General features: G+C 53.1%; 1 protein-coding gene across 3 annotated transcripts; it reads right to left on the reverse strand.

Moving 5' to 3' along the window:
* Positions 1-666: 666 nt before the first annotated feature.
* CIB2 (calcium and integrin binding family member 2) lies at positions 667-22,645 on the reverse strand. 3 transcript variants are annotated; one of them, XM_043922114.1, is made up of 7 exons: positions 22,450-22,556; positions 15,812-15,846; positions 12,448-12,520; positions 7,737-7,848; positions 4,559-4,706; positions 1,795-1,990; positions 667-1,315 (listed from the first exon to the last, which is right to left on the reverse strand). In XM_043922114.1, exons 4-7 carry the CDS (start codon positions 7,803-7,805, stop codon positions 1,294-1,296), a joined length of 435 nt encoding a protein of 144 aa, XP_043778049.1. In that variant the 5' UTR covers positions 7,806-7,848; positions 12,448-12,520; positions 15,812-15,846; positions 22,450-22,556; the 3' UTR covers positions 667-1,293. The 3 variants fall into 3 exon arrangements, with proteins under 3 accessions (XP_043778049.1, XP_043778048.1, XP_043778050.1); XM_043922113.1 differs by lacking the exon at positions 12,448-12,520 and having other exon boundaries at positions 22,450-22,631; XM_043922115.1 differs by lacking the exons at positions 12,448-12,520; positions 15,812-15,846 and having other exon boundaries at positions 22,450-22,645.
* Between the last annotated feature and the right edge of the window lie 3,471 nt (positions 22,646-26,116).

Below are 26,116 nucleotides of genomic sequence, written 5' to 3' on the forward strand. Positions count from 1 at the left end.
TGCCCTCTGCCCCTCTCCGCCCCCACCTTCATGCGGGCCTCATAATGCAAGCTGGGCAGACCCTGGTCTGACCCTTTTGCTGCAGATGAGTGGGGGTGGGGGGGACAGAGACCCAGAGAGAGCAGCAACCTGCCTGAGGCTGCACAGTCAGCCAGCCTGGGCACCGCTGGGCGGTTTCTGGAGTCAGCCAGTGGGTGCTTGCTGGCCTCCCTATATGACCAGGTCACCCTCATCTGTGCTCTGCCTCTAGCCAGTGGTGATCTTTAGGGGTGGCTCTCAGACCCCTCCTAATGCAGGCCCAAACCTGGCCAGCTGCCTGGGCTCAGCCTGGGCGCTGCTGGGCGGTTTCTGGAGCCAGCCAGTGGGAACCTGCTGGCCATCCCTATGTGACTGGTCACCATGGACCTAGACCCATGCCTGATACAAATGTTCACTGGAATGACTCTTACTATGAGGGACGTGGAGATGATTTTCATCCAACATCAGCTCTTGGTGGGGCTCCTTAGGATCTGGGGCACAGGTATGTCTCCTCTCAAGGACACAAGCACTGAAATAAAGTTGGTGCCGAAAATGGGAAGGCAGTGCTTAACCTCAAGAGGTGAGGTGCTCATGGGGAGATTTCAAGGAGAAAAGGGATCAACCTTTCCTAACCTTGGCAGACACAGAGAACATGAAAGTGTTTTACTATCAGGAGTTCACAAATCTGTGGACAGCACACACCACTGAGGATTCCACATCATCAGGGAGGGCGGATGGGGTGGTGGTCAGGACGTGGACAGGGATGGGGACCAAGTCCTTGCACCCACGGTTCACACAGCTTCACATTGGGAAGGGCTGGGGAGAAGGAACAGATGGGCCCGGGGTGCAGCCCGGCTGTGAGTTCTAGAGAAAGATTGCATAGCTTGTTAAACCTTGTCCTATTTTTGTTTTTCCATTTGCCCTGGGCAACGAGGGTGCCTGCCCAGCACTTGGACAAGTCAGCACCCCAGCCCTGTTAGGGGTTCCTCCTCCCCTCCCACTGGGGCCATTTCTGATGGGGAGAGGACCGGGGAGTAGGGAAGGTGGGGGAACAGAGGGAGGGCCTGTGGAAGGCCCACAGGGGGACTGGGAAGGGCCCTGCTCCTCACATCCCCCCTTCCCTTGTTAAGGATTTTTTTTTTTTTTTTTTTGCTGAAAGGGCCAAAGAAGTGTTCGTGGGTGTAAACCCCAGAGGCCACAGCTCCGCTCCTGGGGAGCTTGGAGGTCACACTCGTGTGGGCACCGGGCTGGATGGTCGGCTTCTGGTCACTGTCCTCAGATCCGGATGTGGAAAGTGCTGGAAAGAAGGAAAGAGCAAGAGGGGGTGAGCGGCTCTGGACTGGGTGGGTAAAGGTCCTCGCAGAAACCCAACCAGGCCCCGCGTCCAACCCCGGACAGTTCCTCCGGGAGAACACAGAGTTCATGAATAATCCACACAAGGGAAGGAAGGCCTGGAGGACCAGCCATGCCTAAGCATCCAACCCCCACACAACCAAAGGGCCCTCAGGTCTTATCTTTCCCCTGAGAGTCTGGCCCTGCTGGGGACAGGGGGCTCACCAGGCACACGCTGAGGGCAGCGGGGCCTGGAGCCTGACCTGCCTCCTGGGCCACATGGGGCCTGCGGCACCAACTGCTCTCAGGAGCAGCGAGGGTGCTCGCTTTGGCAGCACATGTACTAAAAAAAATAGGAGCAGCGAGGGCCCTCAGCCTCATGGGGGCTTGGCTGTGGCCCTCATTGAGGCCCACCCCACCCAAGCCACCCCCTTGGAGCCACACCTGAGGAAGTCCGGGGCCTTGGCAATCATGTCCTCAAAGTCCGCGAAGCCCAGCTTGCCGTCACCGTCGAGATCAGCCTCCTCGATGACCTTGTCGCACACCAGCACCACCTCATCCTCGTCCAGCTCCGACTTGGTGAGCCGGGCCAGTGTCAGCTCCAGGTCCTCCTTGCAGATGAAGTTGTCTGTGTTGAAGTCTGCAGGGAAGGGGTGGGGACACTCAGGCCACTCTCCTCCAAGCTGCTCACACCAGACACCTCCCCATGCACCCTCTGGGGACACTGAATCCTGGTCCTCACAGCTAACCGGGACCCAGGTGGGGCTTACCCACAAGGCACCTCTGAACACCACATTCAACAAACCTACATTCACCATCTGCACAAACCCCCAGCACAACGACAAGCACAGACTTAGTCTGAGACACTTGGAATGTCCAAATCTGAGGCTTCCTGGGAACATAAGATCCAGGCCAAATGGCCCCCCTAGTTTTGCCCCACAGTGGACTCCGTGTTCCCTCTAGAGCTAAAGAAACCAAGGCCCAGACAGGTCAAATGACTGAATCAAGGTCAGATGTCTGCTTGGAGGGGAAGCTGGGATGCTGACCAGGGCCTGGTTGATGCTAAGACCCACATTTTCTAAACTGCACCACGTTGCCTCTGGCCCCTAGCCAGACAAGGCAGTCAGGAGACTCAGAAGGCCCTCAGAGAAAGGCCCCATGCCTGGCTTTTGTGCACAAAGAGCAGGGAACGATTTGATTCTAATCCTTGGCAAAAGGCACTACCACTGCCCACAGCCCAGCAACATGTTCAGAGGGCCGAGCCATGCAGGCTCAAAGAGCGGACTCAAACACCCTTCTGACTGCTTTTCAACCCAACTATCAACTCTTTCTTCGCCTGTGCTGTTTCTTCTACCTGGAGGGCACTTCCCATGTATCTGTGTAGCAGACTCCATCAAGTTTTAGCTCAAACGCCTCCTCCTGGTTGGTTGCGGGCTGGGGTGGGGGTGGGGGGGGTGCTTCCTAGACATAAGGGCTCCTCTTGCCAAATGGCCAACCCCCTAGCATCAGTGGGAGTGATGAAGAGCACAACTGCTCATGTAAGCACTTCATGCTCCATCTCATTTAATTTTCACCACAAGCCTTTTCAGTAGGTACAATTAGAATCCCCACTATACAGATAAAGAAACAGGCTTGGAAAGGACAAATGACTTGAGGTCACATCCCTGCTCAGTGTTGGACCCCAGAGTCCAAGCTCCCGTCTGGCAACCTCCATGGTGCATCCCCACACTGGCCTATGAAGGCACCCTGGGGCAGGCACAAGATAGGATACTTCTCTGCCCTCTGGTGGCGCCTCAGCTCTCTGGAGACCGTTCCTGTAGGGTTGGCAAGATGGGGAACCCTGTGCCCATTCTATATGAGGAAACTAAGGCCAAGGGAGTGGGTGATCCTTGCTAGAGGACAGGCCCCAGTTCCCCCCCAGCACCAAACCCCAGGTCCCCTTTCTCCATTCTACACCCCCATCCAGGGCGGCTGGGGAGCACTGGTTCTCCCTTCACCTGTCCCCACGCCTGCCTGGCTGTGTGCCCTGCACTTCCCCTCTCTGGCAGACGGCAGCCTCTCCCAGGAGCAATGTCCTGGGGTCTAGCATTAAGGGGACAATGGGTGGAATCTGAGAGGTTTTTTTACTTGAACCTTGTGGGTGTAGTTTGTGGAGAGTAGACAAGCCTCTGCTGTGCAAATACAATGTGGGTGCAGAGATGTATGTAGACGAAAGTTCCCCGAAATAAACAGGACAATTAGAAAATGAAAAAAAAGCCCAGTGGACCCCATTGCCTTGGGATCTCCTGGCTGACCAAAGATGCGGGTGACAGGAGGTTTGTCTGTGGCTCCTCTTTCCCAGGACGGGTTCCAACCCCTCCTTGGGCCTCAGAGTTCCCATCTGAGCACTGTCTGAGGGTTTGACACCAGTCCCAGTCCTCCGCCAGGCTCACCACGTGTGAGCTCCTGCAGTGTGAAGGGCTCTCCTATGGCTGGAGCAGAAGCCAAGGGCTTCGTGGGTGCTCGGCGCCCTCTGGTGGCCAGTGGGACAAGGGGTCCTGGGCTGGGCTGGGGTGAAATGAGGTCACCCTATCTCTGGCAGCAGTTGCTGGAGTCAGGTCGGGGGACCAAGGAGCCTACCTCTCAGCCCAGCCTCACCACCTGCAGAGGCCTCCTCTCCAGAACCCTGGCCTCTGCCAGTCTAGCTCCTGCAGTTCACACCTCCAGGATGCTGAGAGATCTTTCTAGAACACAGGGCTGCCTGGCCTCACCTGAAGCCCCACAGTGACCCCCAAACTCCTTGGCTGGCTCCTCAAAAGCCCAGTCCAGTCACAATGGCCTCTCCAGACTCACACCGTGCTCATCCCACCACGGTCATCTCCCCGTCAGCTCCCCAAGCCCTGTGCGGTGGGCTTCCCTGAGCTCCTTACAGGCGGCTCCCTCTCCCGGGTGTGTCTGCCCGCGCTCTCCTGTGAACGAACTCCAGGCCCTGCTGAGGTCACCACCTGTGAACTCGCCTCATGCTAACTGCCCACTCTCCATCCTCTGATCTCAGGACCCTACAGGTGTCTCTCGGGTACAAGTTGTCCCCTCTGGCCACTGCGCTGGACAAGCACTCTTCAAAGTGTTCTTGGTGGTGTCCCCAGGGTGGGAACCAGCAATAACCAGCGGGCCTATGGAAAGCCACCATCACACACAGCTTCACACCCCTGCTCCAGACCCGGGTTACCGTAGATCTTGAAGGCGTAGCTGGCCTTGAGCTCGCGGGGAGCCGACTCACAGAGCACAGAAAACATGTCAACAAAGTCATTGAAGGTGAGGTTCCCCTCACCATCCTCAGAGAAAGCCTCCACGATCCTTTCCTTGAAGGGATTCTCCTGAAGAAAACAACCACAGCAGTCACCATGGGTGCAGGTTCACTGGGAGGACCCTGGAGCCCATCTGTTATGCCTCTGTGACCTAACCCCTCTGGGCCTCAGTTTCCCCATCTGTAAAATGGGAATAATAATCACACTTACTTAATTAGGTGGCGAGAGGGTTAAATGAGTTAAAAATAAGGTGTTGGTACAAGGCCTGGCACATTATGAGAAAAGCCAGGCTGGATGAGTTATAAGCTGGAATCAAGATAGGTGGAAAAAACAAAAACAACCTCAGAGATGCAGATGACATACTAATGACAGAAAGCGAAGAGGAACTAAAGAGCCTCCTGATGAGGGTGAAGGAGGGGAGTGAAAGGCTAAATATTAAAAAAACTAAGATCATGGCATCTGGCCCCAATACTGCATGGCAATTAGAAGGGGGAAAGGTGGAAGTAGTGACAGATTTCCTCTTCTTGGGTTTCAAAATCACTGCAGATGGTGACTGCAGTCATGAAATCAGAAGACAATTGCTTCTTGGCAGGAAAATGATGACAAAGCTAGACAGTGTGTTGAAAAGCAGAGACATTACTCTGACAACAAAGGTCTGGATAGTCAAGGCTAAGGTCTTCCCAATTGTACTGTTATGACAGCTGGACCGTAATGAAGGCAGAATGCCAAAGAATTGATGCCTTTGAACTGTGGTGCTGGAGAAGACTCCTGAAAGTCCCTTGGAAAGCAAGGAGATAAAAGCAATCAAGGGAGATCAATCCTGAATATTCACTGGAAGGACTGATGCTGAAGCTCCAGTATTTTGGTCATCTGATGCAAACAGATGACTCATTAGAAAAATCCCTGATGCTGGGAAGGATTGAGGGCAGAAAGAGAAGAAGGTGTCAGGGGATGAGATGACTGGACAGCATCACCGATGCAATGAACATGAACTGGGGCCAACTCTGGGAGATGATGAGGGACAGGGAGGCCTGGCGTGCTGCAGTCCATGGCATCACAACGAGTCAGACACAACTGGGCAACTTAACAACGGCAGCAACAAGACCCAGCTCTAGGGAGAGCTCTGCAAGTGTCACGTTCTGTTATATTGTTCAGACGAGCAGGGGGAGCTCTGCAAAGCCCAGTGTGCCCACTGGAGGCATCGCCTCTTCCAGCAGGAGCAGGGATTAGTCCCATTACCCAGGGAGTACATGGAGGCTCCTGCCTTGACATGCAAGAGAAGACAATGTTCCTGAGTCCAAACTCATACTGCTCACTGCACAAAAGGCCAGTATATCAACAGATGAGTTACTGGGGCAGGGGCTAGCAACTTTATTCAGAAAAGCAGCAAACTGAGAAGATGGCACTCATGTCCCCAAGAACCATCTTGCCTGAGTTAGAATTCAGGCTCCTTCTACATTAAAGGGGGAGGGAGTAAAGTGAAACATTTCCTGGTTCCCATCAGCCTCCAGAGTGAGTGAAATGAAGTCGCTCAGTTGTGTCCAACTCTTTGCGACCCTGTGGACTGTAGCCTACCAGGCTCCTCTGTCTGTGGGATTTTCCAAGCAAGAGTACTGGAGTTGGTTGCCATTTCCTTCTCCAGGGGATCTTCCTGACCCAGGGATCAAATCCAGGTCTCCTGTATTGTAGGCAGACGCTTTACCTTCTGAGCCACTAGGAAAGTTCAGAGGGGAGGTATTAATTTCTTCCTCCCCGCAGTCATTCACAGGTGGGCCTGGTCAGGATGTTACCTGTGAGCTAAACAAAGATATTTTAGCTTAATGCTCACTACCTGGGAGGCAGGGTTCCCAGAGATGGGCCACTATGTATAATTTAAGCTTAGAGGCAATACCCCTTTAGTGATTAATTTGGAAGAGAATATAGAGGTTGTTCCCTACTGCTACAGCTCTCAGCTCAGACCAAGATCATGGAGGCAGAAGTGGGGCTCCAGGGGTTGGATAACCGAGCCTGGATCAGAGAATCACTCAGATCCCAGGCCAGCAGTCACCCAACTCCTATGAATTTTCCTAGGCCAGCCCACAGGGAGGTGAGAACTTATATCAACGACTCCTTCCTCTGATCCCAGCTCACTCAGGGCCCATCTCTCCTGGAGTTCTCTACCGTAGCTGGGCCACTCCACTCTGTGCCCAGTCCAGCAGAGGGGGCTGAGAGACAACCCCATGGTGCCTCCCAAGTGCCTCCTACCCTCGAATGATCCTCTGAGCCTGGGCTCAAGCCCCAGCTCTAGGCCAGGCTGGCCGCTGGTCCAGGGCTGAGCCTGTGACTTACTATCCCTCAGGACTGAGGTCACAGCCTGGATACAGGCCCCAGGTGGATGCTATGTGGCCCCCAACTGCATACCCTGACCTCAGAGTCACACATATGAGACCTGGAGAGGGGCTATTTGCAAAGACCCACAGCAATGTGCTCTAAAAACCCAAATGCTTTCTTACTGTCGAAGTGCAATTTCTGTGTATTAATAAGTAAGGAACTCGGGAAATGAAACTCTTAAGTCAAGTATATAAACAGTTTAAGACCAGCAGCATCAGCCTTACCTGGAAGCTTGTTAGAAAAACAGGTCCTTGAGCCCCATCCCAGACCTACTGAACCTGGATTGGCATTCTGACAAGATCTCAAGGTGATTCCTGTGCACGTTAAAAGTCTGAGATGGGATGCTATGGATGACTGTGCTGTGAGAGACTACAGCCACGCGAGGAGGAGGCTGGAAAAAAATTACCATCAAAAGCAGACACACACAAGGTCTGCGAAGGACAGCAGCTGGGCCGCCTAACAAAGGGGTGAGCAGGTGAGTGCAGGCTAACAGCCTGCCGACCAGGGGGCAGCACTAGTCACAGCACCATGACGGAGTCCCGCACACGTGACCCATTTACTCAGAGTGCAGATGAGGAAACTGAGGCACGGCGGGGGGTTCAACTCAGGTCTAGGTGGCTCCGCGGCCCCGCCATCCGGAGGGGCACACTCCCCCAGCCCCCAGCCCCCCTGCCCAGCCTCCTCTGGCTCCTCCCAAGCTCTGCCTGGCAGCGGCGGCTGCTCGAGTACCCGGAGCTCCGGCATCTGGATGATGAGGCTCATGGGCACGTGGACAATGGGGCTCTTCCTGTAGTCCATCGGGACGAGGTTGGGGGCCAGCTCATAGAACCGCGCATGGAGCCTGCAGGGGAAGCACAGAGAAGGGGCTGGAGGGGACGCAGGCCCCAGGGCCCTCAGAGGCCCAGTGCTGCCCTGCCTGCACCCTACCTCCCATGCTGGGGACCCCCTGTGGCCAGGAGCCTAGGGAGACCATCTCCTCCACCCATGGGGTATGGCATCTGTGAGGAGGGCAAGTTCTGCCCAGAAACCCTCACATCCCGGGAAGCCCCTGAGCCTGGGCCACCCACAGCCTCTCTCCAGCTGGGAGCTGTTGGGATGGAGCCCACTGCCCTGGGCCTGGCCCTCCTCGCTGACAGGTCGGGTCCCCAGCTCCCTCCCATCCTCCCGTCTGGCTGAGGAGTCCCTGGAACACAAGCCCACCTCCATGTTGCGTGGAACTTCAGGGTGCTGCCAGATGGGGGGATAAGTGTCAGGGGCATTGACTGGGGGGCCGTGGTAGGTAACCTGCCCAAGGTGAGGCCAGGGTTGCAGGGGCCTGGATTGAAGGGGCCCATATCTCCTGGGGCCCATCTGCCCTGCTACCCCCAAAGCCAGAGCAACCCTGGTCTTCTTCTAAGCAGCCTGACCCAGTGACACACTCCTAAGCCCATCCTTAGCAGGCCCTTCAGCATAGCCACCCAGTCCCCCACCAGGTTCCACCCAACTCTTGTCGCCCGGCTGCCCGGCCCTCTCCATCAGAGCAGGTAACTGCCTGCCCAGCTCACACACCCGATGTCAGCTACTGGTTAGCAAGTGCTCACTCGGTGCCCAGCTCGGGATTAATCCTGTGTGCACTGCTCTACAGTAAGTCCCCAACACACGAACCTTCAAGTTGCGAACTTTTATAGACACGAACGTGTGTTCCCACGTCCAATCACCTAAGTCAGTTCACGAGACTGCCGTATATTGTCACACACGTGCATCTCCTGCAAGTGGTTGTATGTTTGTGTCCTTTACTGTACAGTACCGTATAGAGTACACAAGTACAGAATCTACGTCAAGCCAGGTCTGCAAAAGGATGGACCTCACTGAACTCCTTGCTGTGCGACAAGACTCATTCCGATGCTGATGAAGGCCTGATAGAATGGAGGCCCAAAGAGAGGATGGAGAGAGACAAAAGGACAGAGAAACTGAAGAACCGGAGAGATTCATGACACAAGGAAATGGCAAGGGGATTTTCTTTATTTGAGGAGGCACTGTTGGCTGCTGAGGCACAGGACCCGATGTAGAAAGTACAGCAAGGTTGCGGCAGCTGTTCACAACGCAATCTGGTGCTACGGTGTCATGAGAAAAAAAGAGCTACTGCTCAGACATCACTGGATTGTTTTTCAAGAGGGTAGATAAAACCGAATCAGCTAGGAACAAAACCATCTGTGCCATCAGCATCAGGTATGAGTGAGGCTGCAGTTTGCCCTCCACCTCCTATTGCTGACGACCCTTCAGCTCTGCCATCTCCCACCTCCTCTCTCTCCTCCGGTCAGTGACTCTTCTCACCTGTTCGCTTGATGTGTGCGAACTGTGCGTGCCCTGTGTGCCAGCTATTGTACCATGCTACTGTACTTTTCAAGGTGCTGTACTGTAAGGTTAAAAATGTCTTATTTTCTGTATGTACTATTTGTGTGAAAAGTATTATAAAGTTATTATAGTACAGTACTACATAGCCAATTGTTGGCTGGGTACCTTTTTTGCTCTCACTTTTGGCATCGAGGAAAAATCAGCCCTATTTTATACTGTCCCCAAACAAGGAACCAGGGCTCTGATCACCATTTATGTGTCTAGTATCATCTGCTTTTGAGGGGACCATCACATTTCCCACTTGACCCAGGCATTTAGGATGTGATGCGGTGTTTCTGGGGGTTGGCTTACACCTCCAGAATTACGTGGGGTGGCTGCAGCAGGAGTATGAAGTCAGACTGAGGCTGGAGCCCTGCCTAATCCTCTCATTAGCTGCATGGCCTTGGGCAAGCGGGTTAACCCCCTGGAGAACAGATTTCCAAATCACTAAAATGGGGATTGTGCTACCCTTCTCACGCCTGTGGGGATTAAAAAGGATGGTGTTAGTAAAACCACCTTGCCTCAACAGATAGCTATTAGCACACTGCCTGCCATGTCAGCGGCTACCTGGAAAGGGGGGATTTGGGAGAAGGTCTCTGGGCACTGGTGGAGTTGAGGAGGTGTCTTCTGGGGTGAGAAGGCCAGCTTCTGCCCCGGGACATGGATCTGTTCTGATTCCATGACTAAAGTGATACTGGATTTTTTTTTAAAGAAAACTCAAGGAGAATTTGTAAAGATGAATCATTGCGGGAGAAACTCCAAAACTGTCACAGAACTGCATTCCTGTCACCTGTCCTCCCAATGAAGGGCACTACTGAATTCAAGATGTACATATCAGTTCCCTCCTAAGTCCCAGGAGTAGAAACGATAACCTATGCTTGATATCTATGCAACTTGAGCTGGTCCAGAGTGTGAGGCAAAAAAGCAAAGGCCTCCCAGTTTGTTTTAGGAAGTTAATAATGCTGTATGACCCTTACACATACAGACGCAATAGTCTTATAAAATAACATCAGTAAATCAGGTCCAACAGCATTTGAAAGAATAGTACATTGGGACCAAGCAGGATCTATTCCAGGAATGCCAGGAAGGATCAATGTTTGGAAATCTGTGACTACAAACTGTATTAATAGGCAGCAAACAAATATTTCAATCAACTTGATGGCTGCATTTTTGATGAGATGACTGTATGGACACAGACAAACATCTGAAGAGCATATACCACATGTTTACCCTGATGGGCCCTGTGAGGCAGGAGCAGAGTGATAAGAGAGAGGCCAGCTTTCACTTACCACTTTACCTACTTGTGAACTGCCTCAATTTTTAGAGTATTTATTAATAAAAAGTATTTTTAAGGTACATATTAATTTTCATCAATAAAAAAATTAAAATCCTTGGGACTTCCCTGCTAGTCCAGTAGATAGGGCTCAGTGCGTTTACTGCCAAGGACCCAGGTTCAATCCCTGGTCAGGGAACCAAGATCCTGCAAGCCACGTGGCATAACCAAAATAAAAACTTTAAAAATCTTAGTCAAACATAAACAAAAAGATGCTCTCTATCTCAAATCAACACCCAACATTATACTTAAATGACAAAGTCCTATAAACATTCCCATATAAGTGGGGTTCCTAACCATCACCACTGGGGCCTCTCTGGTGGCTGAGCGGTAAAGAATCTACCTGCAATGCAGGAGATACAGGTTCAATCCTTGGGTCAGGAAGACCTCCTGGAGAAGGAAATGCCTGGGAAATCTGACAGAGGAGCCTGGTGGGCTATAGTCCATGGGGTCGTGAAAGAGTCAGATGTGACTTAGCAACTAAACAACAACACCATCACCATTATATAACATTTCCCCCGGGCGTGCCAGTCAATGTAATTAGTCGGGAAAATAAAATAGTGTGCTTAAACTTTGGAGAGGAGGAGGCGCATTATTATTTGCTGGAAAACCAAGAATAACCAGTTTAAAAACTATTTGAATGAGAAACAGCTCAATAGCTCTTCTGTGTGATAGTTTTTCTATCAGTATTCATCTATTCAAAAAAACTATATAAAAAAGATCTGATTCACAATACAACCCCCCCAAAAACTCAAAACAACTACACAAAAATAATATGAAATGTGCACAAAGTAAACCATGGAACTTTACCAAAGGATGTAAAATAGGGAGTTAGATAACTTTCCTGATTGTAAAAAGGCTTATTACTATAAGGATGGCAATCTTCTCTTCATTTTCCTATAAAATGAATACAGTTAATTGAAATCTGCAAAATATTTGAGAACTTGTCAGCCTGATTCAAAAGTTTGTTCAGAAGAATAAACGTAGGAGAGTTGTGGGGAGACCATGAAGAAAGAGTAATTCGGCAGATGTTTGCCCCATTGGATGTGAAAACTGTTTAAAGCTACAGTAAATAAAACTGTATGGAACAGACACTGGTATAGAAGAGGCAACCCAAATACAGTATAAATGAGATTAGTCCATGACAAACATTATTTGAAATTAGTGAGGAGAAGATGAATTCTTCTGGAAGTCACAGATGGGTTGGTGGTCCACACTCATGACTAGCTTTCATGTAAAATAATGGTTTAAAATTTAGTTGATAACACTTACAAATTAAACTTACATGACAAACCTTGATTCCCTGATCACACTGAGGCTTAATTTCCCCAAGGTCACAACCAGTTGGGGCTTAGGAAGAGCTTTTCTGCAGATCCTGGTCCTAAAACATTCCCAGCAGAGTACACAGGTTCATTTCGTTGCAGTGCATGTTGGCCCAGGCAGGCAGCAAAGTTTGAGACCCTTGGGATATTCAGTAAATGATTTGGGGACAGAAGACAAGAAAGACGTAACAGCCAGTGTGACTGAGGAAGCAGGGAAATGCGAACTTAGGTGTGGCTGCTACTGAGCAATTAGAAATAAAAATCAAAAGCCTGAAAAATATCCACATATTTTGATCCAGAAGTCTATTAGAAATGTACCCTAGGGAAATAATCCCAGTGGTGTGGGTTATATGTTAAGGTGTCCCAAGAATGTGCCCTACCGTGCTAATCATAACAGTGAAACTTTGCAAACCTGTATGTCCAACTAAATGAACTGAAGAGGTGGTGAGATCATTTTTTAAATCTTATCTATCTTCACAAGTCGCCTAAAAGGAAAAGAAATTTAAAGCGGATTACAGAACAACCTGATCAAAATTTCCAATAAACACACACACAAAGGGAAGCTACTTGTACACTATGTACCTAAAGATCAAATATATCAAAATGATAGTAGCTGTTATTTCTGGGTGGCAGTATTGCAGATAATCTTTTGTTCTCTCTTGACCAGCTTTATTTTCTAATTTTCTACCGTCATCACATAGCACAGGTGCAATAAAAATTAAAAGTAACTGAAACAAATCACGCAGAGTTTTTAAATGGTTGAGAAAATAAAACAGAGGATAAAGTAACCATAGGCAAGCACCCCAGGTGCCAGCTGGGTCTCTGTGCTCAGGAGCACCGGCTACCTGGAGGCTGGGGGAACCACCTACGGCGAACAAGGTGGCTGAAGGTGGGGCTGCCCACTCAGGCTCAGCATCAGGGTGGAGGAGCTGTGCCCTGGGGAGCAACTGGATCCACCCTGGGGTGGGGGAGTTGTGCATGTGAGTAGGGAGGAGCGGGGGAGGGGAGAATTCCCTGATGGGTATCTGAGACTCGGTATCACTGACCCGAGGCTGCCAGAGAGCTTGGTCCCAAGCTGCAAAGAAGAACCTGCTGCTCACGTTTCCTCCTTGCCATCTGGTCGCTACTCAGGGTGCAGCTCACCCAGAAACCCATCCAGGTGGGGGTGGGAATATAGCGCTGGAAGGCCCCTGGGAGGAGGGCCCTGGGCCTCGCTCGGCCGCTGGCCTGGCTTGGTGTTGCTGGCCAGGGTCTCGCTCCGTGTTCCCTGGACCTGAAATGGGAACAGTGTGCCTGGCAGGGGTGGTCAGTCACACCGGTTCTTGCCGGGGCTCAGAGAGAAGGCTGGAGAAAAGCCAGGAGACTGAAACTGGAATTGAGCCACTGTGGCCACGCCTGGACACATAATCCCACACGCTGCCCGGCCTTACTGCCCTTCCTGAGGGGGACAGGTGGGCGACAAAACTCCAAGCAGCCTGTGTTATGTTGAACAACGCTGTCACCCCTGCCCTCCCAGACACTGGGGCCCATGGACAAACAGCGCCGGGGGCACTCTCATCCCCACGCCACAGAGGTGGCAACTGAGACACGGCAGGTGCCACACAGTCGGACCAGATCACAGGGTTCCTGCTCCCAGGGCTTCACCCCTCCTCCACCCCACTTGACCAAACTCTGCAGAAAAAGCACCAGGTCTGGTCCGCTGTGAGTGCTAACACAGAGGTGAGGCCAGAAGGAACCAGAGACAGAGCAGGTAGTGCGGGACTCAGCGAGGGTGTCCAGGTACCAGAAAGGGTCCTTTCCCCACCTGATGGACCCAGGCCTGGGTTGAACTGCAGAGGCTGGTACAGAAGGATGCAGAGCTGGGTGGGTCAGGGCTGTGGGGAGCCAGGAGATCTCCTACCCCTGCTCAGACCACCTACCTGCCTGAGATTGACCATCTGCCAATACAGCAGGGTCCCCCCACAAAAGCCCATCAGGTTGAATCCAATTCTTGGCCTGGCCTGTGAACCACCCTCTTGCCCCGGGCAACCCTGCTACTCAGTGAGACCGCTGTGGATGGGGAAGGTAGAAGCAGGTCTGTGCCCCCGAGCCCACTGCTCCTAGCCTGGAATGTTCTCCCCTTGGCCAACTCTACCTATCCTTCATCCACACAATCTTCAAGTGCTTCCTGGTGCCGTGCCCAATGCCAGGTGTGAGGAGCCTGCATCCCGAATGACTGCAAGTACGGGGGGGAACTGGGACCGGAGCCATGAGCCCACAGAGCTGCCTAAGAGGCTTGCAAAAGCAGTTGGGGGAAGGTAGCTGGGAGCTCACAGAGCAGATGACTCTGGAGTGAGTCTTGAAGGATGTGCAGGAACACAGCGGGGCAGCCTGTGCAAAGGCCTAGGGACAAGCTTTTGTTGCCCGAACAAAAATGGTGGTGGGCCTCACAGGATGAGCAGCCTGGGCCTGGCATCTACAGAGGTGGGGGGTGAGGATGGTGGGAGCTCCCTGCAACAGAGGATTAATGTGGTGAGGCTTAAATGAGGATCTGTGTCAAGAACTCTCAAAGGTAAGAGGTGCCACTGGAAGGGCTAGGGTGACCGCTGTGTTGTTCTGAGAACCATCTGTCCGGATGGGAACCCCAACCCACACATCACTTAAGCTACAGACCAAATTCCATTATCAAAACACACACCCTGGCATTCCTCCTCTCAGCCATGCTATGAGGAGAGGTATCATTAACCCCATTTTATAGAAGAATCAGAGGCTCAGCAAGGCTCCAAGTTTGTCTGAGGCCAGAGCTGGGAAGTGGAGCCCAGGTTTTCGCTGATGCCAAGGTCTGAGGGCTTTGCCCCTGACCCTGCTTCTCCAAGGTGGTAGGAGTGGGTATCCCCACCTACCCAGGGGACAAGCTGGAAAAGCAGCCTGGGTAAAGGAAGGAACGAGGGACACTGTCTGAGCAGAGTGGTCATGGCAATGACAGACCATATCTCCCTCAGGTAGTATAACAGGATCGAGCCCCAGCCTGCCCATCGACCTCCGAGGAAAGCAGTCCTGAGACCATGCTGGCTTACAGTGCTACCTAACACTCCAGGCAGGGGGGCCTGGTAAGGCCTGTGGGACCAGGTTTCCTGGAATTCTATGAGTCCTGCCCTCCATCTGGTCCTGGAGCTCTGAGGCTGCCAACAACCTTCATCTCTCCTGTCTAGGCCTAACCCACCCCCAAAGAAAGGGACTGTCCTAGAAAGAGACTCTCAGTTGTCAGCTCAAGGGCAGTGAGGGCATCCTGCCATGCCCCTGACTTCTGGACCTCCCAGGGATGGAAGGACATCAGAGCCTGAGCGTGGGGGCTCTTAAGAAGCCCCGTCTAATGACAGGGACCTCCTAGTCGGGTAGGTCTCAGGGGGCAGTGAAATAGCAAGGAGCCTGGAGTCAGAGGCCAGGTCTTCAGTCCCTGGCTGGGAGACTTTAGCCAAGCTGCTCAGCCCCATCTGTAAAGTGAGGATAAAAGGATTCTCCTGTTACAAGGGCACAGTGAGGATTAAGTGAACATCTTCCTGAAACCGCCCACCATGGAGCCTGGCACGCACTCGGTAGACATTCCATTCCTGGCAGAAGGATGTGGACCAGTTCCTGAGTTCACACAGCAGCCCACACGAGGCTGCTGCTGGAGGCGGAAAAGCTCATCCCCAGCTTGGACGGACCCTGCACACCCCCCCACACCCCCCACCCTCAGGGCGGCCGGCCCCACCCCTGCCCCTGCCCCCAGAGGGGTGAACAAGAACCACACTTACTTGAGGATGTCCTTCTTATTGAAGAAGGTGCAGTCCTGTGAAAGGAAAACACACATACAGTCGGCTGTATGGGCCCCGGGTCCCTTCCTTCCTTGCTCAGAGCCGCATCGGCACAGCCACCAGCCCTGCTGCCCCGGCCCATGGAGGGGAGCAGTCTAGTGGGGCCAGAAACCACCTCCTGAAGCTTCTGACCTGAGCTAGGGAGTTGAGCGCATGCCGTTGCGGGGCTGGGAGGCACACATTGGGGTAGGGCATTTGGGGGGCTGATGGAGAGTTCCGAGGTGGATGCCATTGATTTGAGGGGCCGGGGGAGAGCCTGTGGGAGAGGGGAGTGGCCGGGAGATGCTCAGGAGACAAAACAGGAGTGAGGACCGCCACGGCATCCCACTGCCCAGCTGCAGGGGCCACATCCACGTGGCAGCCCCTGAGGATGGTGCCTTGAGGAGCAGTGGGTGGTGTGTGTCCTGAGGGGCCGCGGGCAGTAGCCCCCTGCTCAGAGACTGAGAGTTCCAGGCACAAAGACTGGGGAAGCCCCAGCATCTACCTGCATCTGTAGCCACAGGCACAGCTGAGGCCAGAGAAGGCAGTGGAGAGGCTGGCGTGCGGGGGAGGAGGGCAGGGAGGAGCTGGGAGCATCTGGACGGAGGCTGGGGTGGAGGTTTCCCCAGGTAGGCATGACTCAGGGTGGGGGCAGGACTAGGTCCAGAGGTCACCCAGATTTTAAACTCTTCTTGGGGGTCCTGCCTTTGTCTGGATAACCTGACCCCACAGTCACACCCCTGTCCACAGCCCAGCCTGCCTGGGCTACTATGCCAGCCTGGTGGGAAGTATGGAGGGGAAAAGCACCCAGCACTTCGTAAAACACCCAACCATGAAGGGCTTTTGTGCTTATCCTCTGCCGTCTGGCTCCTCTGCCTTGACCTGTTGTTGGAGCGTGAGGGAGCCCAGAGCCGGCGGGGCCTCCTGGGTAAGCTGACCACAGCTGGCTCTGACGAGGGGCTAACAGCCACAGCCCAGGCGTGCAGACAGCCGGGCTTGCACTGGGAGAGACCTGGAGCCCTGGGCCCTGGGGCAACTGTACAGCACATCGAGAAGGACCCAAGGAAGCAGACCCACAGGAGGCACATATAGGGTTTCCAGTGGGCGCCTGAAGGAGCCAAAAAGGGAGGGTTGGTGGTAATTTCCAGGCCCCACATGTCTGTCCTGAGCTCACTGCTGCTCTGCAGGAGTTACACTGAGGACCCTCATGCTGCCTGGCCCTTCTGAGAAACACAGGAGCTTCTGCTGGGGAGGTAAGGCTTTGCTTTCAGTGATAGCTCCTCTGTAGGGTATAGAAGAGGCTCAGGCTGGGGCGGCAATGCCCCCTCCGCACCCCACGGGGGCAGAGAATTCCCTGCCCCACAGGCCTAAGACTCAGACAGGATGAAAACTGTATGGGCTGATTTCTCAGGAGACCCCAGAAACCTGAAACAGGCAGCAAAGGCCACCCAGCTGGGTCTTCCAAGTACAGACTTCTCTCAGCCCCACGGCTGCTTCTATGGCCTGAAGCTGCCCAGTGAGAAGGGTCAAGGTGCTTCCAATCAGCATGGTGGGGATATCAGGGATGAATGTGGAAGAGGTCCCGGTTCTGTTCTCTCTTCCCCTGCCTATCCTCTTCCCCCTCCCTTCCCCTCTCTTTTCTCCTCTCTCCGATCCCCTGGGTTGCAAAGGAAGTATCTGCGTTTCGATGTGTGAGTTTTATTGGCAACAGATGGGAAAGCTTCTCACATGACCCTAGTCCCTTATTGCAACTACTTCCATCTGTCCACATCAATGGTCCTCAAGATGTGGTTCCTGGACCAGCCACATCACCATCACCTGGGGACTTAGTGGAAATTTATATTCTTGGGCTTCTCTCCAGACCTACAGTCAGCAACTTTGGGAGGGTGGGGCCCAAAAATCTGCATTTAGAAAAGTTTCTTCTCATGATGCTGATGCTTGCTAAAGTGTGAGGGCCTCTGCTCTAGACCAGAATCACTTGGGGACTGCTTAACTCCCTGCGTCCTCTCCCATCACCACCAACAGACCCCAGATCAATTACGACAGAGTCCCTGAGGGTGGATCTGGGCACCAGCGGTTTTCAAAGTCATCAGGTGACTGTAACGTGCAGCTGAGAACCACACCACAACCAGTCCGTGATTATCACGGGCTGGTCAGTAGGCACTCTGAATATCCAGTCTTGTTTAGTTCTCATCACTAGCATACATGGGGTGGGGAGTGAGGCATTACCTCCCCATTTTGTAGATGGGAAAACTGAGGTTCAGCAAAGTTGAAGAGCTTGCCCGAAGTCGCACACACAGACCAGAGGGCTGGGCTGGAACTCAGGCATATGTGCTTCTTGACCACTGCCCGCTGACAGGAAACAGAACCGCAGTCCACCCAGGGCAGTCCGACACCCACCACTCCATCTCCTGCTTCCGCTGTTTATTCCCATATGATACACGGTGCATGCGCAATACAGACTGGGGGGATGAATGACCAGAGTTTTCCACATAAACCTTCCTTCCACAGCAGTTACATTAGCAATTCGCTGGCTGGGGAATATCTCACTGAAGGTATCGGCCCTCCTTCACCTAACCTTTCTCCTCTCTCTGAACATTTAGACACGGCCATTTCTAGGTTTTTAACATTACCAATAAAGCTGCCATGAACCTGTTCACTGAGTGATGTTTTGCTTTTTCGTCTGTTGACTTACTTCCCTGGAACTCATCCCAGGGAGGCAGCTCATGGAGGAGGAACATGACAGGTGCCTTAAAAGCTGCTCAGGGCTCTGAGCATTCTGGCAGCGGAAAAGGGTTAATAGTCAGATTCAACTTCTCATCTTGCTTTGGATCCTTAGGCAAATCAGTCTCCTTTTGGAACCTCAGTGTCTGCGTCTGTAAAATGGGATACTGACTCTCTGAAAGGGCCAGTGAGAGAAGCAAATAAGCTAAGGTGCAGGACACAGGCCACAGTTTATGGGGCTTCCCTCCCCATTTTGGACACTCCATCCAGCGTCCCATGTCCCAAAGGCATCCTTTCAGAGCTCTGTGTCTGTTCTCATCCTGAAGAAAAAACACAAACCCTGCCCACCTTCATCTGCTCAGCTACCCAAGGAGTTAGAGCCCCAGGTCTGCAGGAACTCTTCCTCATACTCCATGAGAACAAATGTCACTGCTTGGCCCCTGCCAGTTCACAGGGATAGGTCTTCAGGGAAGAGGTCCAGCTCAGGTTAGGGTCACAAAGGGTAGGAGTGAGGGATGGAGGGGCCTAATTCGGCGAGGTGGGCCCTCAGAACTCTGGCAGCAGAAGACAGGGCAGGCTGGGTTTTTATAGCAGAAGGGCAAATGTTACTGCAGTTAAGGCTGGAGCTCCTCCTCCAAGCACATGTTCACGCTGCTCTCCTAACTGGAGAGCCTTCCCCACCTTGCCCAGCTTGCCCAAATCCTTTCCATGTTCCAAAGCTCAACTCAGGAGTGCTTTGCCCAGGTAGCCTCCCTGCTGTGGTCCCGAGCCAAGCCACAGCCAGCCCCAGCTGCAGTGGGTTCTCCACAGGGCTCTGCCATCGTAAGCCTGGGCACCGCCCAGCCGACCACCACACAGCTCAGCTGATCCCCACAAGAACCCTTGACACGAGCACTGCAGAGCTGGTATCATTCCCATTTGAGAGCTGCAGACACGGTGCCCCAGAAGAGGACGGTGGCTTACTAAAGTGGACAGAACTACAGCCCCTCCATGACTTCAAGCCAGGATCTCAGAATCCCTGGAGTTCCTTCCCTTCCTTAGAGCTGTGCTTTAGCCAGTTTTCATCCATCCATCCATTCATTCAATGCTCTCCACAGCCTTTTCTGTACCTGAGCGGGGGACACACAGGAAACGGGATGGAGAGTGAACACTGATGACTGGGTATAAACCATTCTGTGGCCACAAGAAGGACTGGGGGGAAGGCATCAGGGAGCCTGTCTCCCAAGGGCGAGGCCTGGCATGGACAGAAAGATGGGCCAGACTGGGCTGGTGAAGAAGTGAGGGGATGGCGCCAGGAGAACACGGCCAGAGGTAAGGCCATGCTTGGCTAGAAGCCCTTGGGTGTGCCTGGAGCTTGGGGTGCCAGGGGAGGGGTGAAGAATGAGGTTGGGGGCTGGCCGGGGTGAGCTCTGCTCTGCACTCTGCTTAGGCTATCACCCCAAGACGCTGCGAAATTCCAGGGGGAGGAGAGGGTCACACCCATGTTTTAGGAAGATCCAGCACATCCTTGACCCTGCACTTCTGCTCCAGGCATGCAGACCGAGAGATGGACAGCTCCCTAGGGCCTCCCACGGCAGCAGAAGGTTGGATAATTTGCGTACAGTGCAACTCTGGGCCCAGGAATTCTTTTTTAAAGAAAAACTTGCTTTACAATGGGGATGCATGCTGTGTCTGCTGAAAGAAAATGAGAAGGAGGGAAGGGAATGGAGTAAGGAACTGAGGGATTGTGGTAGCAGCGTGTGGATGGAAATTACATCTTCAGTTCACCTGAGATTGAGAGGCCTGGCCCCTTTCCGGCTGTGGAGATGGAGGAGGGGATCCCCAGGTGAGCCCCCAAAGAGGCTGAGTCACAGGACTTGTTCTTGACTGAAAACATGGGCCACAGCAGAGCAAAGTGTCAGACCAGCTGGAGGAGCAGTGGCGGGTCCTGGGGAAGGCAGTGGGCCCTTGGCAGTTTGAGGGGTCGGTGGAGAGGGTGGGGGGGTGGGTTGGACCTGGAAGGTGGAGAGGTGGTCTGGGGAGACACCTGAACTCTGGGGATCTGGGCTGGGGAAGAGGGCAGGGGATCAGCTGAGGGAGGCGTGGCTGTTACCCGGGGTCACCCCCAGCCAGCCCTGGCTGGCCCTGGCCGGCTGGAGAGTCTCAGAAAGGGAGGCGCGGGGCTCTCCGGTTTCACAGCTCTCCCTTTTCCCACCGAGCTCAGCCTCTGGCAAAGGATCAGAACCCAGCACTGGGCCTGACTCTGAAGGGTAACTCAACGCCAGGCTGGACTGAGTGGGAACCACTCCCCACCCCCGTGAGGGGACTCTTCTGAGCATGGTCTACCTGCTTGCTTGGCCCCACCTGCAGGTCTTTACCCAAGCGGTCCCCTTGGCCTGGAAGGCCTCTTCCGGGACCCTGATGAGCAAAATCCTACCGATCTTTCAAGGGTCTGTGCAAGTGCTGTCTTATTTCCAGACCTACCATTCAAAGCAAAGCTGCCCTTCCCTCCAGGTCTCCCACTGCCCCCTAGAGCCCTCCCCTAGAGCACACTCACCGCCTGCCTTTCTCTGGAGGTGAGGGTCTGTTTCTGCAGACAGCGAGGGTCTTAAGGACAAAGAGTACACACAGCCCCCAGCCCCAACAAAAGGATTGAGCCTTGAATTCACCAGTCAAATGGATGCATAGAGAGCATCCATTACAGCACTGGGTACACCAAAGGCACTCCACCGGTGTGGCACCCCCCACTCCTTCTCAGGGCCTCATGTGGAGCTGAGAAAGTACTGTTATTGACAATCAGCGCTTGCAGGAGCAAAAGGGGTGCCCACATCAGAGGACCCATACTTCAAGCTTGATTCTGAATTGTTCACGAACGCAAGGGGCAGCCATGGAGAGACCCTGCTGATGTTCATCTCACCCAGGCATGGTCCACACAGGCCACAATACTGTCTAGACCCCTCTGGTTGGCAGAGCCTGGAAAGAATCATCAGAGTTGGGCCTGGGAGGATAAGCGAGATCATTTGAAGACTGAGGAGCAGCATCCCTCAGAGAATGGGCAAAAAGAGTGAGGAAAGAGCCCGGTGTGTCAAGGGAAGGAGGATAGTTCTGCAGGGGCTGCAGCGCATGGGGCAGGAAAGGAGCCTCGACAGGCTGGCCAGGGCTCTGGGCAAGTCAGGAGTTCAGGCTCCATCCTGCAACCACAGTAAAGTTTGCACATGGGTGGGAGGGTACTGGGATCTGATCTGGACAGTTCCCTAACATTGGAAGCAGGGGGACCTAGGAGGATCTAAAGGGGTGGTTGCTGGGGCCTAAGGGAGCTTGGAGAAGTGACCATATAAGACTGGTACCTGGCTTGCCTTCTTGCACCAATTACTTCCATGCTGGGGCCAGAGGGAAAGACCCCAATGGGTAACAAGACATCCCCAACCCAGAATCGCATTTGGGGACTGACGTGCTTCACTTCCAACCCAGTTCATTTTTGCTGTACAGACTCACTCCCTTCGGCGGCTTCCCGGGTTTTGAGGGGTGGGGGAGTCCTCTCCCCAGCCCACGTTTTAGGACTGCATCTCAGCGCCAGTGTGGGCTCTGGGATGAGTGGTCGGGTAGGGGTTTGGGTCCAGATTGGGGCCAAGAACAAGAAGTCTGAATGAGAGAGAGAGGAAAGGGGAGCAGAAAGAGCACGCCTGCGAGAATCTTCTAACTGGAAAGCTCTCTCATTCCTCTGGTGGGGAAACTGAGGTTTGAAGTCACCGGCCCAAGGTCACGCGTCGAGCTGAAGGCAGAAGCAAGGTTTAAACCTGGTGAACCGGCTCTCGGGAGGCCTCGGCAAGCGACAGGAAAAAGCAGGGAGGGAGACGAAGGACGCCGCTTCGGGATCCGGGGGTGGCCGGACTCACCTGGTAGTTGTCCAGCTGCTCTTCCGTGAAGATGGTCTGCTTGTTCCCCATGGTGGCCGCGGCGCCGTCGCTCGCCCGCCCGGGCGCCGCCTCCCATCCGCGGCCGCCGGAGCCCCGCGGCGGGCAGCTTCCGACGGCCGCCGGACCCGCCGCCCCGCCCCGCCGCGCCGCGCCGCGCCCGCAGCCCACCGGAGGGGGCGGGGCGGGGGCCTGGAAGGCGGGGAAGCGGACCCGGAGCGCGGCGACTCCGCCCCGCGGCCGGGAGAGGGCGGGCGCCGGGCTCCCGGCTGCCGCGCGCCCCGGGTCCGCCAGGGGGCGGCCTGGCCTCGGGAGGCGCTGCCCGGCCCGTCTGGCGCCCGCGCCCACGCCGGCTGGGAGGACCCGGGAACTTCCGGCCGCCGGGAGGCCAGGGGGCGCGGGGCTGAGGGTTCCGGGCCTGGACCGATCCATTTGAGGGGTGCAGTGGGGGCAAGTGGGTGATCTTGGCGCCCCTGCAGCTGGGGCGCAGGGCGTCAGCGCGGAGCAGGGGGAGAGCCCTGGACTGTGAGTGTGTGGATGCAGCCAGGGCCCAGTTCTGCCAGCGTCTCACAGCCTGACCTTGGGACCAGCCCCTCCGCGGAAAAGGAGGGAGTCTATCGAGATGAACTCTAAGGTCCCTCCTGGCCTGATCTGGCCTTTGACCACGGCCCGGGCAGAGTATCTCAGGCCTTCTGGCCCCCTTAGGGAGGAGGACGGGATTTGCTTGTCTTTCTTTGAGCCCTTCGATCCAAACGTGGGACTTGAGGGGGTTTAAAAGACTGGGTGCAGAGACTTATTGTGACAAAGGGCAGGGCGTCTCCTGGGGCTTTTAAAGAAATGCCATCCACTGCAGCAAATGGAGCCACCACTGACTAGGTACCTTTTACGAGTCCAGCTCACACATTGGTTATTTCTAATCCCAGGATAGCTGATTCAGTAGGTATTATCTCCATTTTACAGGTGTGGAAACTGAGGCTGAGAATCGTTCAGTAACTTGCCCAGGGTTCCACGGCTGGGAGGTAGCACAATCTGAGCTAGACTCCAGCACTGGCTCAGCCCACACCTGAACTTTGATGAGAAGGTCAGGACTTCATGCTTTAAGATAGGTGGTTTGTTTCTTTAACCATTGAGAGCAGCGCATCAGAACCACTTGGGAGGTTCCACCCCCAGAGTGTCTTGATTTAGTTCTCCAGGGGTGAAGAAGGTGGGCGGACAACCAGTTCCCAGGTGATGCTATTGCTGCTGGCCCTGGCTTTGAGTTTTGCTAAGGCTGGAGGTCGGGGTTCAAATAGGAGCAGGGATCTAAGTTTGGCAGATGACCCCTGGTATTTCTACGTTTTTCCCTTTTGTATCTGAGGTTCCTGGTTGGGGTTTTCTGACACTATTTTGCTACCCTCTGGTGAAAGTAGCAGCCATCAGCTAAACAGACAATCCTCCCTGTTGATAGGGTAAAAGTCATCAGAGGCATAATCAATTGCTATCAGATGGGCAGGAAACAATTCAGAAGCCCAGGGGATGGCTGAGCAGCCTTCGGAGACCGCCTCACCATCCTGCATTTATATTAGACATTTATAGTGGACAGCTGTGGGAAAGAAGGCCCTATCTGTGACCAGAGATTCAGAGAATGTGGAACTTTAGAGCAGAGACAGGCCTTTATAAGATTCTTTCCATCCGTAATTCCTCTTTCTCCCACATTAGCGTTGAGGAAACGGAAACCTTTTCTGAACCACACAATCACTATTAACAAGCATCTTAGATTCCCCCTTGCCCACGAAGAGGCCAGAATTCTGTGTGCTCACATCCTGCTCTGATATATTCTTTTACAGTTGTGAACATGCTACTCATTTGCATGCCAAGTATTCCTGGCAGAAAAGCCAGAACTTCTACAAAGAGGACTATGTTTTCAGTTCTGGGAGTCCCTCCTCTCACAGGTGATAAATAGAAGCAAGCAACCTGAGGAGAATAGTCTATTAAATCCTTTGTGATCACTATTGCCATTGCCCTAAGAGAAGCCCTCTCTCTTGAACTATTGCAACAATGCTGTGAGGAGGGGCATGGCATATAATTTCCTAGTTACAGAGGAGAAACCCAAGGCTCAGTGAGGCAAAGTGACTGGCCCAGTGCCACTCAGCTGGGAAGGGGCAAAGCAGGACTCTTACCTCCTTCTCTGATTCCATATCGTGCTTCTGCTGCTTCCAGCTGTTGGGTGTGGTCCCTGGAAAAAAACATATTTGAGGGGAGGGTAGATGGAAGGAGCAGAACTGATTACCTACTCTGCATCCAGGATTGTGTTGGATACTTTACTGAATAGCATTATTTCATGAACACCTCTTTTTTTTTTTCATTTACTTTTATTAGTTGGGGGCTAATTACTTCACAACATTGCAGTGGGTTTTGTCATCATGAACACCTCTTAAGTCTACAGAGTTTGATGTTATTACCCCATTTCACAGATGAAGAAATAATCTCAGGAAAGGTGACTTGCCCAAGGTCATGCAGCTGGTGATGGGTGGATTTAAATCTGGGTTCTGGCTGTCTTGATCACACTGTCTAGGGGCAGGGGAACATGTGCTTACCGCGGTTTAAAGGGGGCCAAGTCCTAGGCAATTGCAGTCTTTGTAAATGATGTAACATCAGAAGGTAGCAACAAGGAGTAGTTTAGGGGTTCTTGGCACTTTGTAGAATTTGGAAGGAAAACAGGAGGGATAAATGTTACAAAATGCCCAAGGAGTAATTAGACAGGAGTTAAATGTCTGAGTAAATACAAGAAAACATGGATTTCTTTCCTTCTTTCCAAGGTCCTTCCATTGACTAGCTATTCTCTGTGCTGGAATGTCCTTGATCTGCAGGTTGTTAATCTATTAATAGGACTTAGAATCTAAGTGGATCTCTATGGCAGAGATGAAGTGCTCTGGGCAAGAATATCTCCTACAGTAAATCATTCTCTACAGTAAATCTTCCCATGAGCCCAGTGAGTCACTCTCTTCTACACTCAAATCTTTTGCTAACCTACCTCTAAATTTTTATCAGCTTCAGGTCACCTACTAGTAACCTCTATCTATCTTGGCTCATCTGAGGGAGCCTTTCTATCTTAGGGATAATTTAAACCTCATTCCTCCTGGAATCTTATCTTTGTTTAGAGAGCACTTACCTTGCCCTCTCCCCTGACATAGCTGCTGTTTATATTCCCTGAGCTGTTACTTGGTCGATCTCATCTCATTCGCACACAGATGCCTCACAATCCTTTTTAATCTGACTGGTGGCTCAGAGGTTAAAGCGTCTGCCTCCAATGTGGGAAACCCGGGTTCGATCCCTGTGTCAGGAAGACCCCCTGGAGAAGGAAATGGCAACCCACTCCAGTATTCTTGCCTGGAGAATCCCATGGACAGAGGAGCTTGGTAGGCTACAGTCCACGGGGTCGCAAAGAGTCGGACACGACTGAGCGACTTGACTTCACTTCATATTCTAGCAGTGAACAGAGTGTCTTGTAACTTTCCTGTATCTCCCTCATTTTACATATAGTAGATTCTTCATGAATATTTGGTGGATGAATGCATACATAGCTTGGGGCCATCTTTTTTGAAGGAGGGATGTGTGCTTGAGAGAAGAGTGAGGAGAGGGAGAAGAAGCATTGATTACTTACTCTGTG

The sequence above is a fragment of the Cervus elaphus genome, chromosome 13 (genome assembly GCF_910594005.1).
Source record: "Cervus elaphus chromosome 13, mCerEla1.1, whole genome shotgun sequence".
In the NCBI taxonomy this organism is placed as follows: Eukaryota; Metazoa; Chordata; class Mammalia; order Artiodactyla; family Cervidae; genus Cervus; species Cervus elaphus.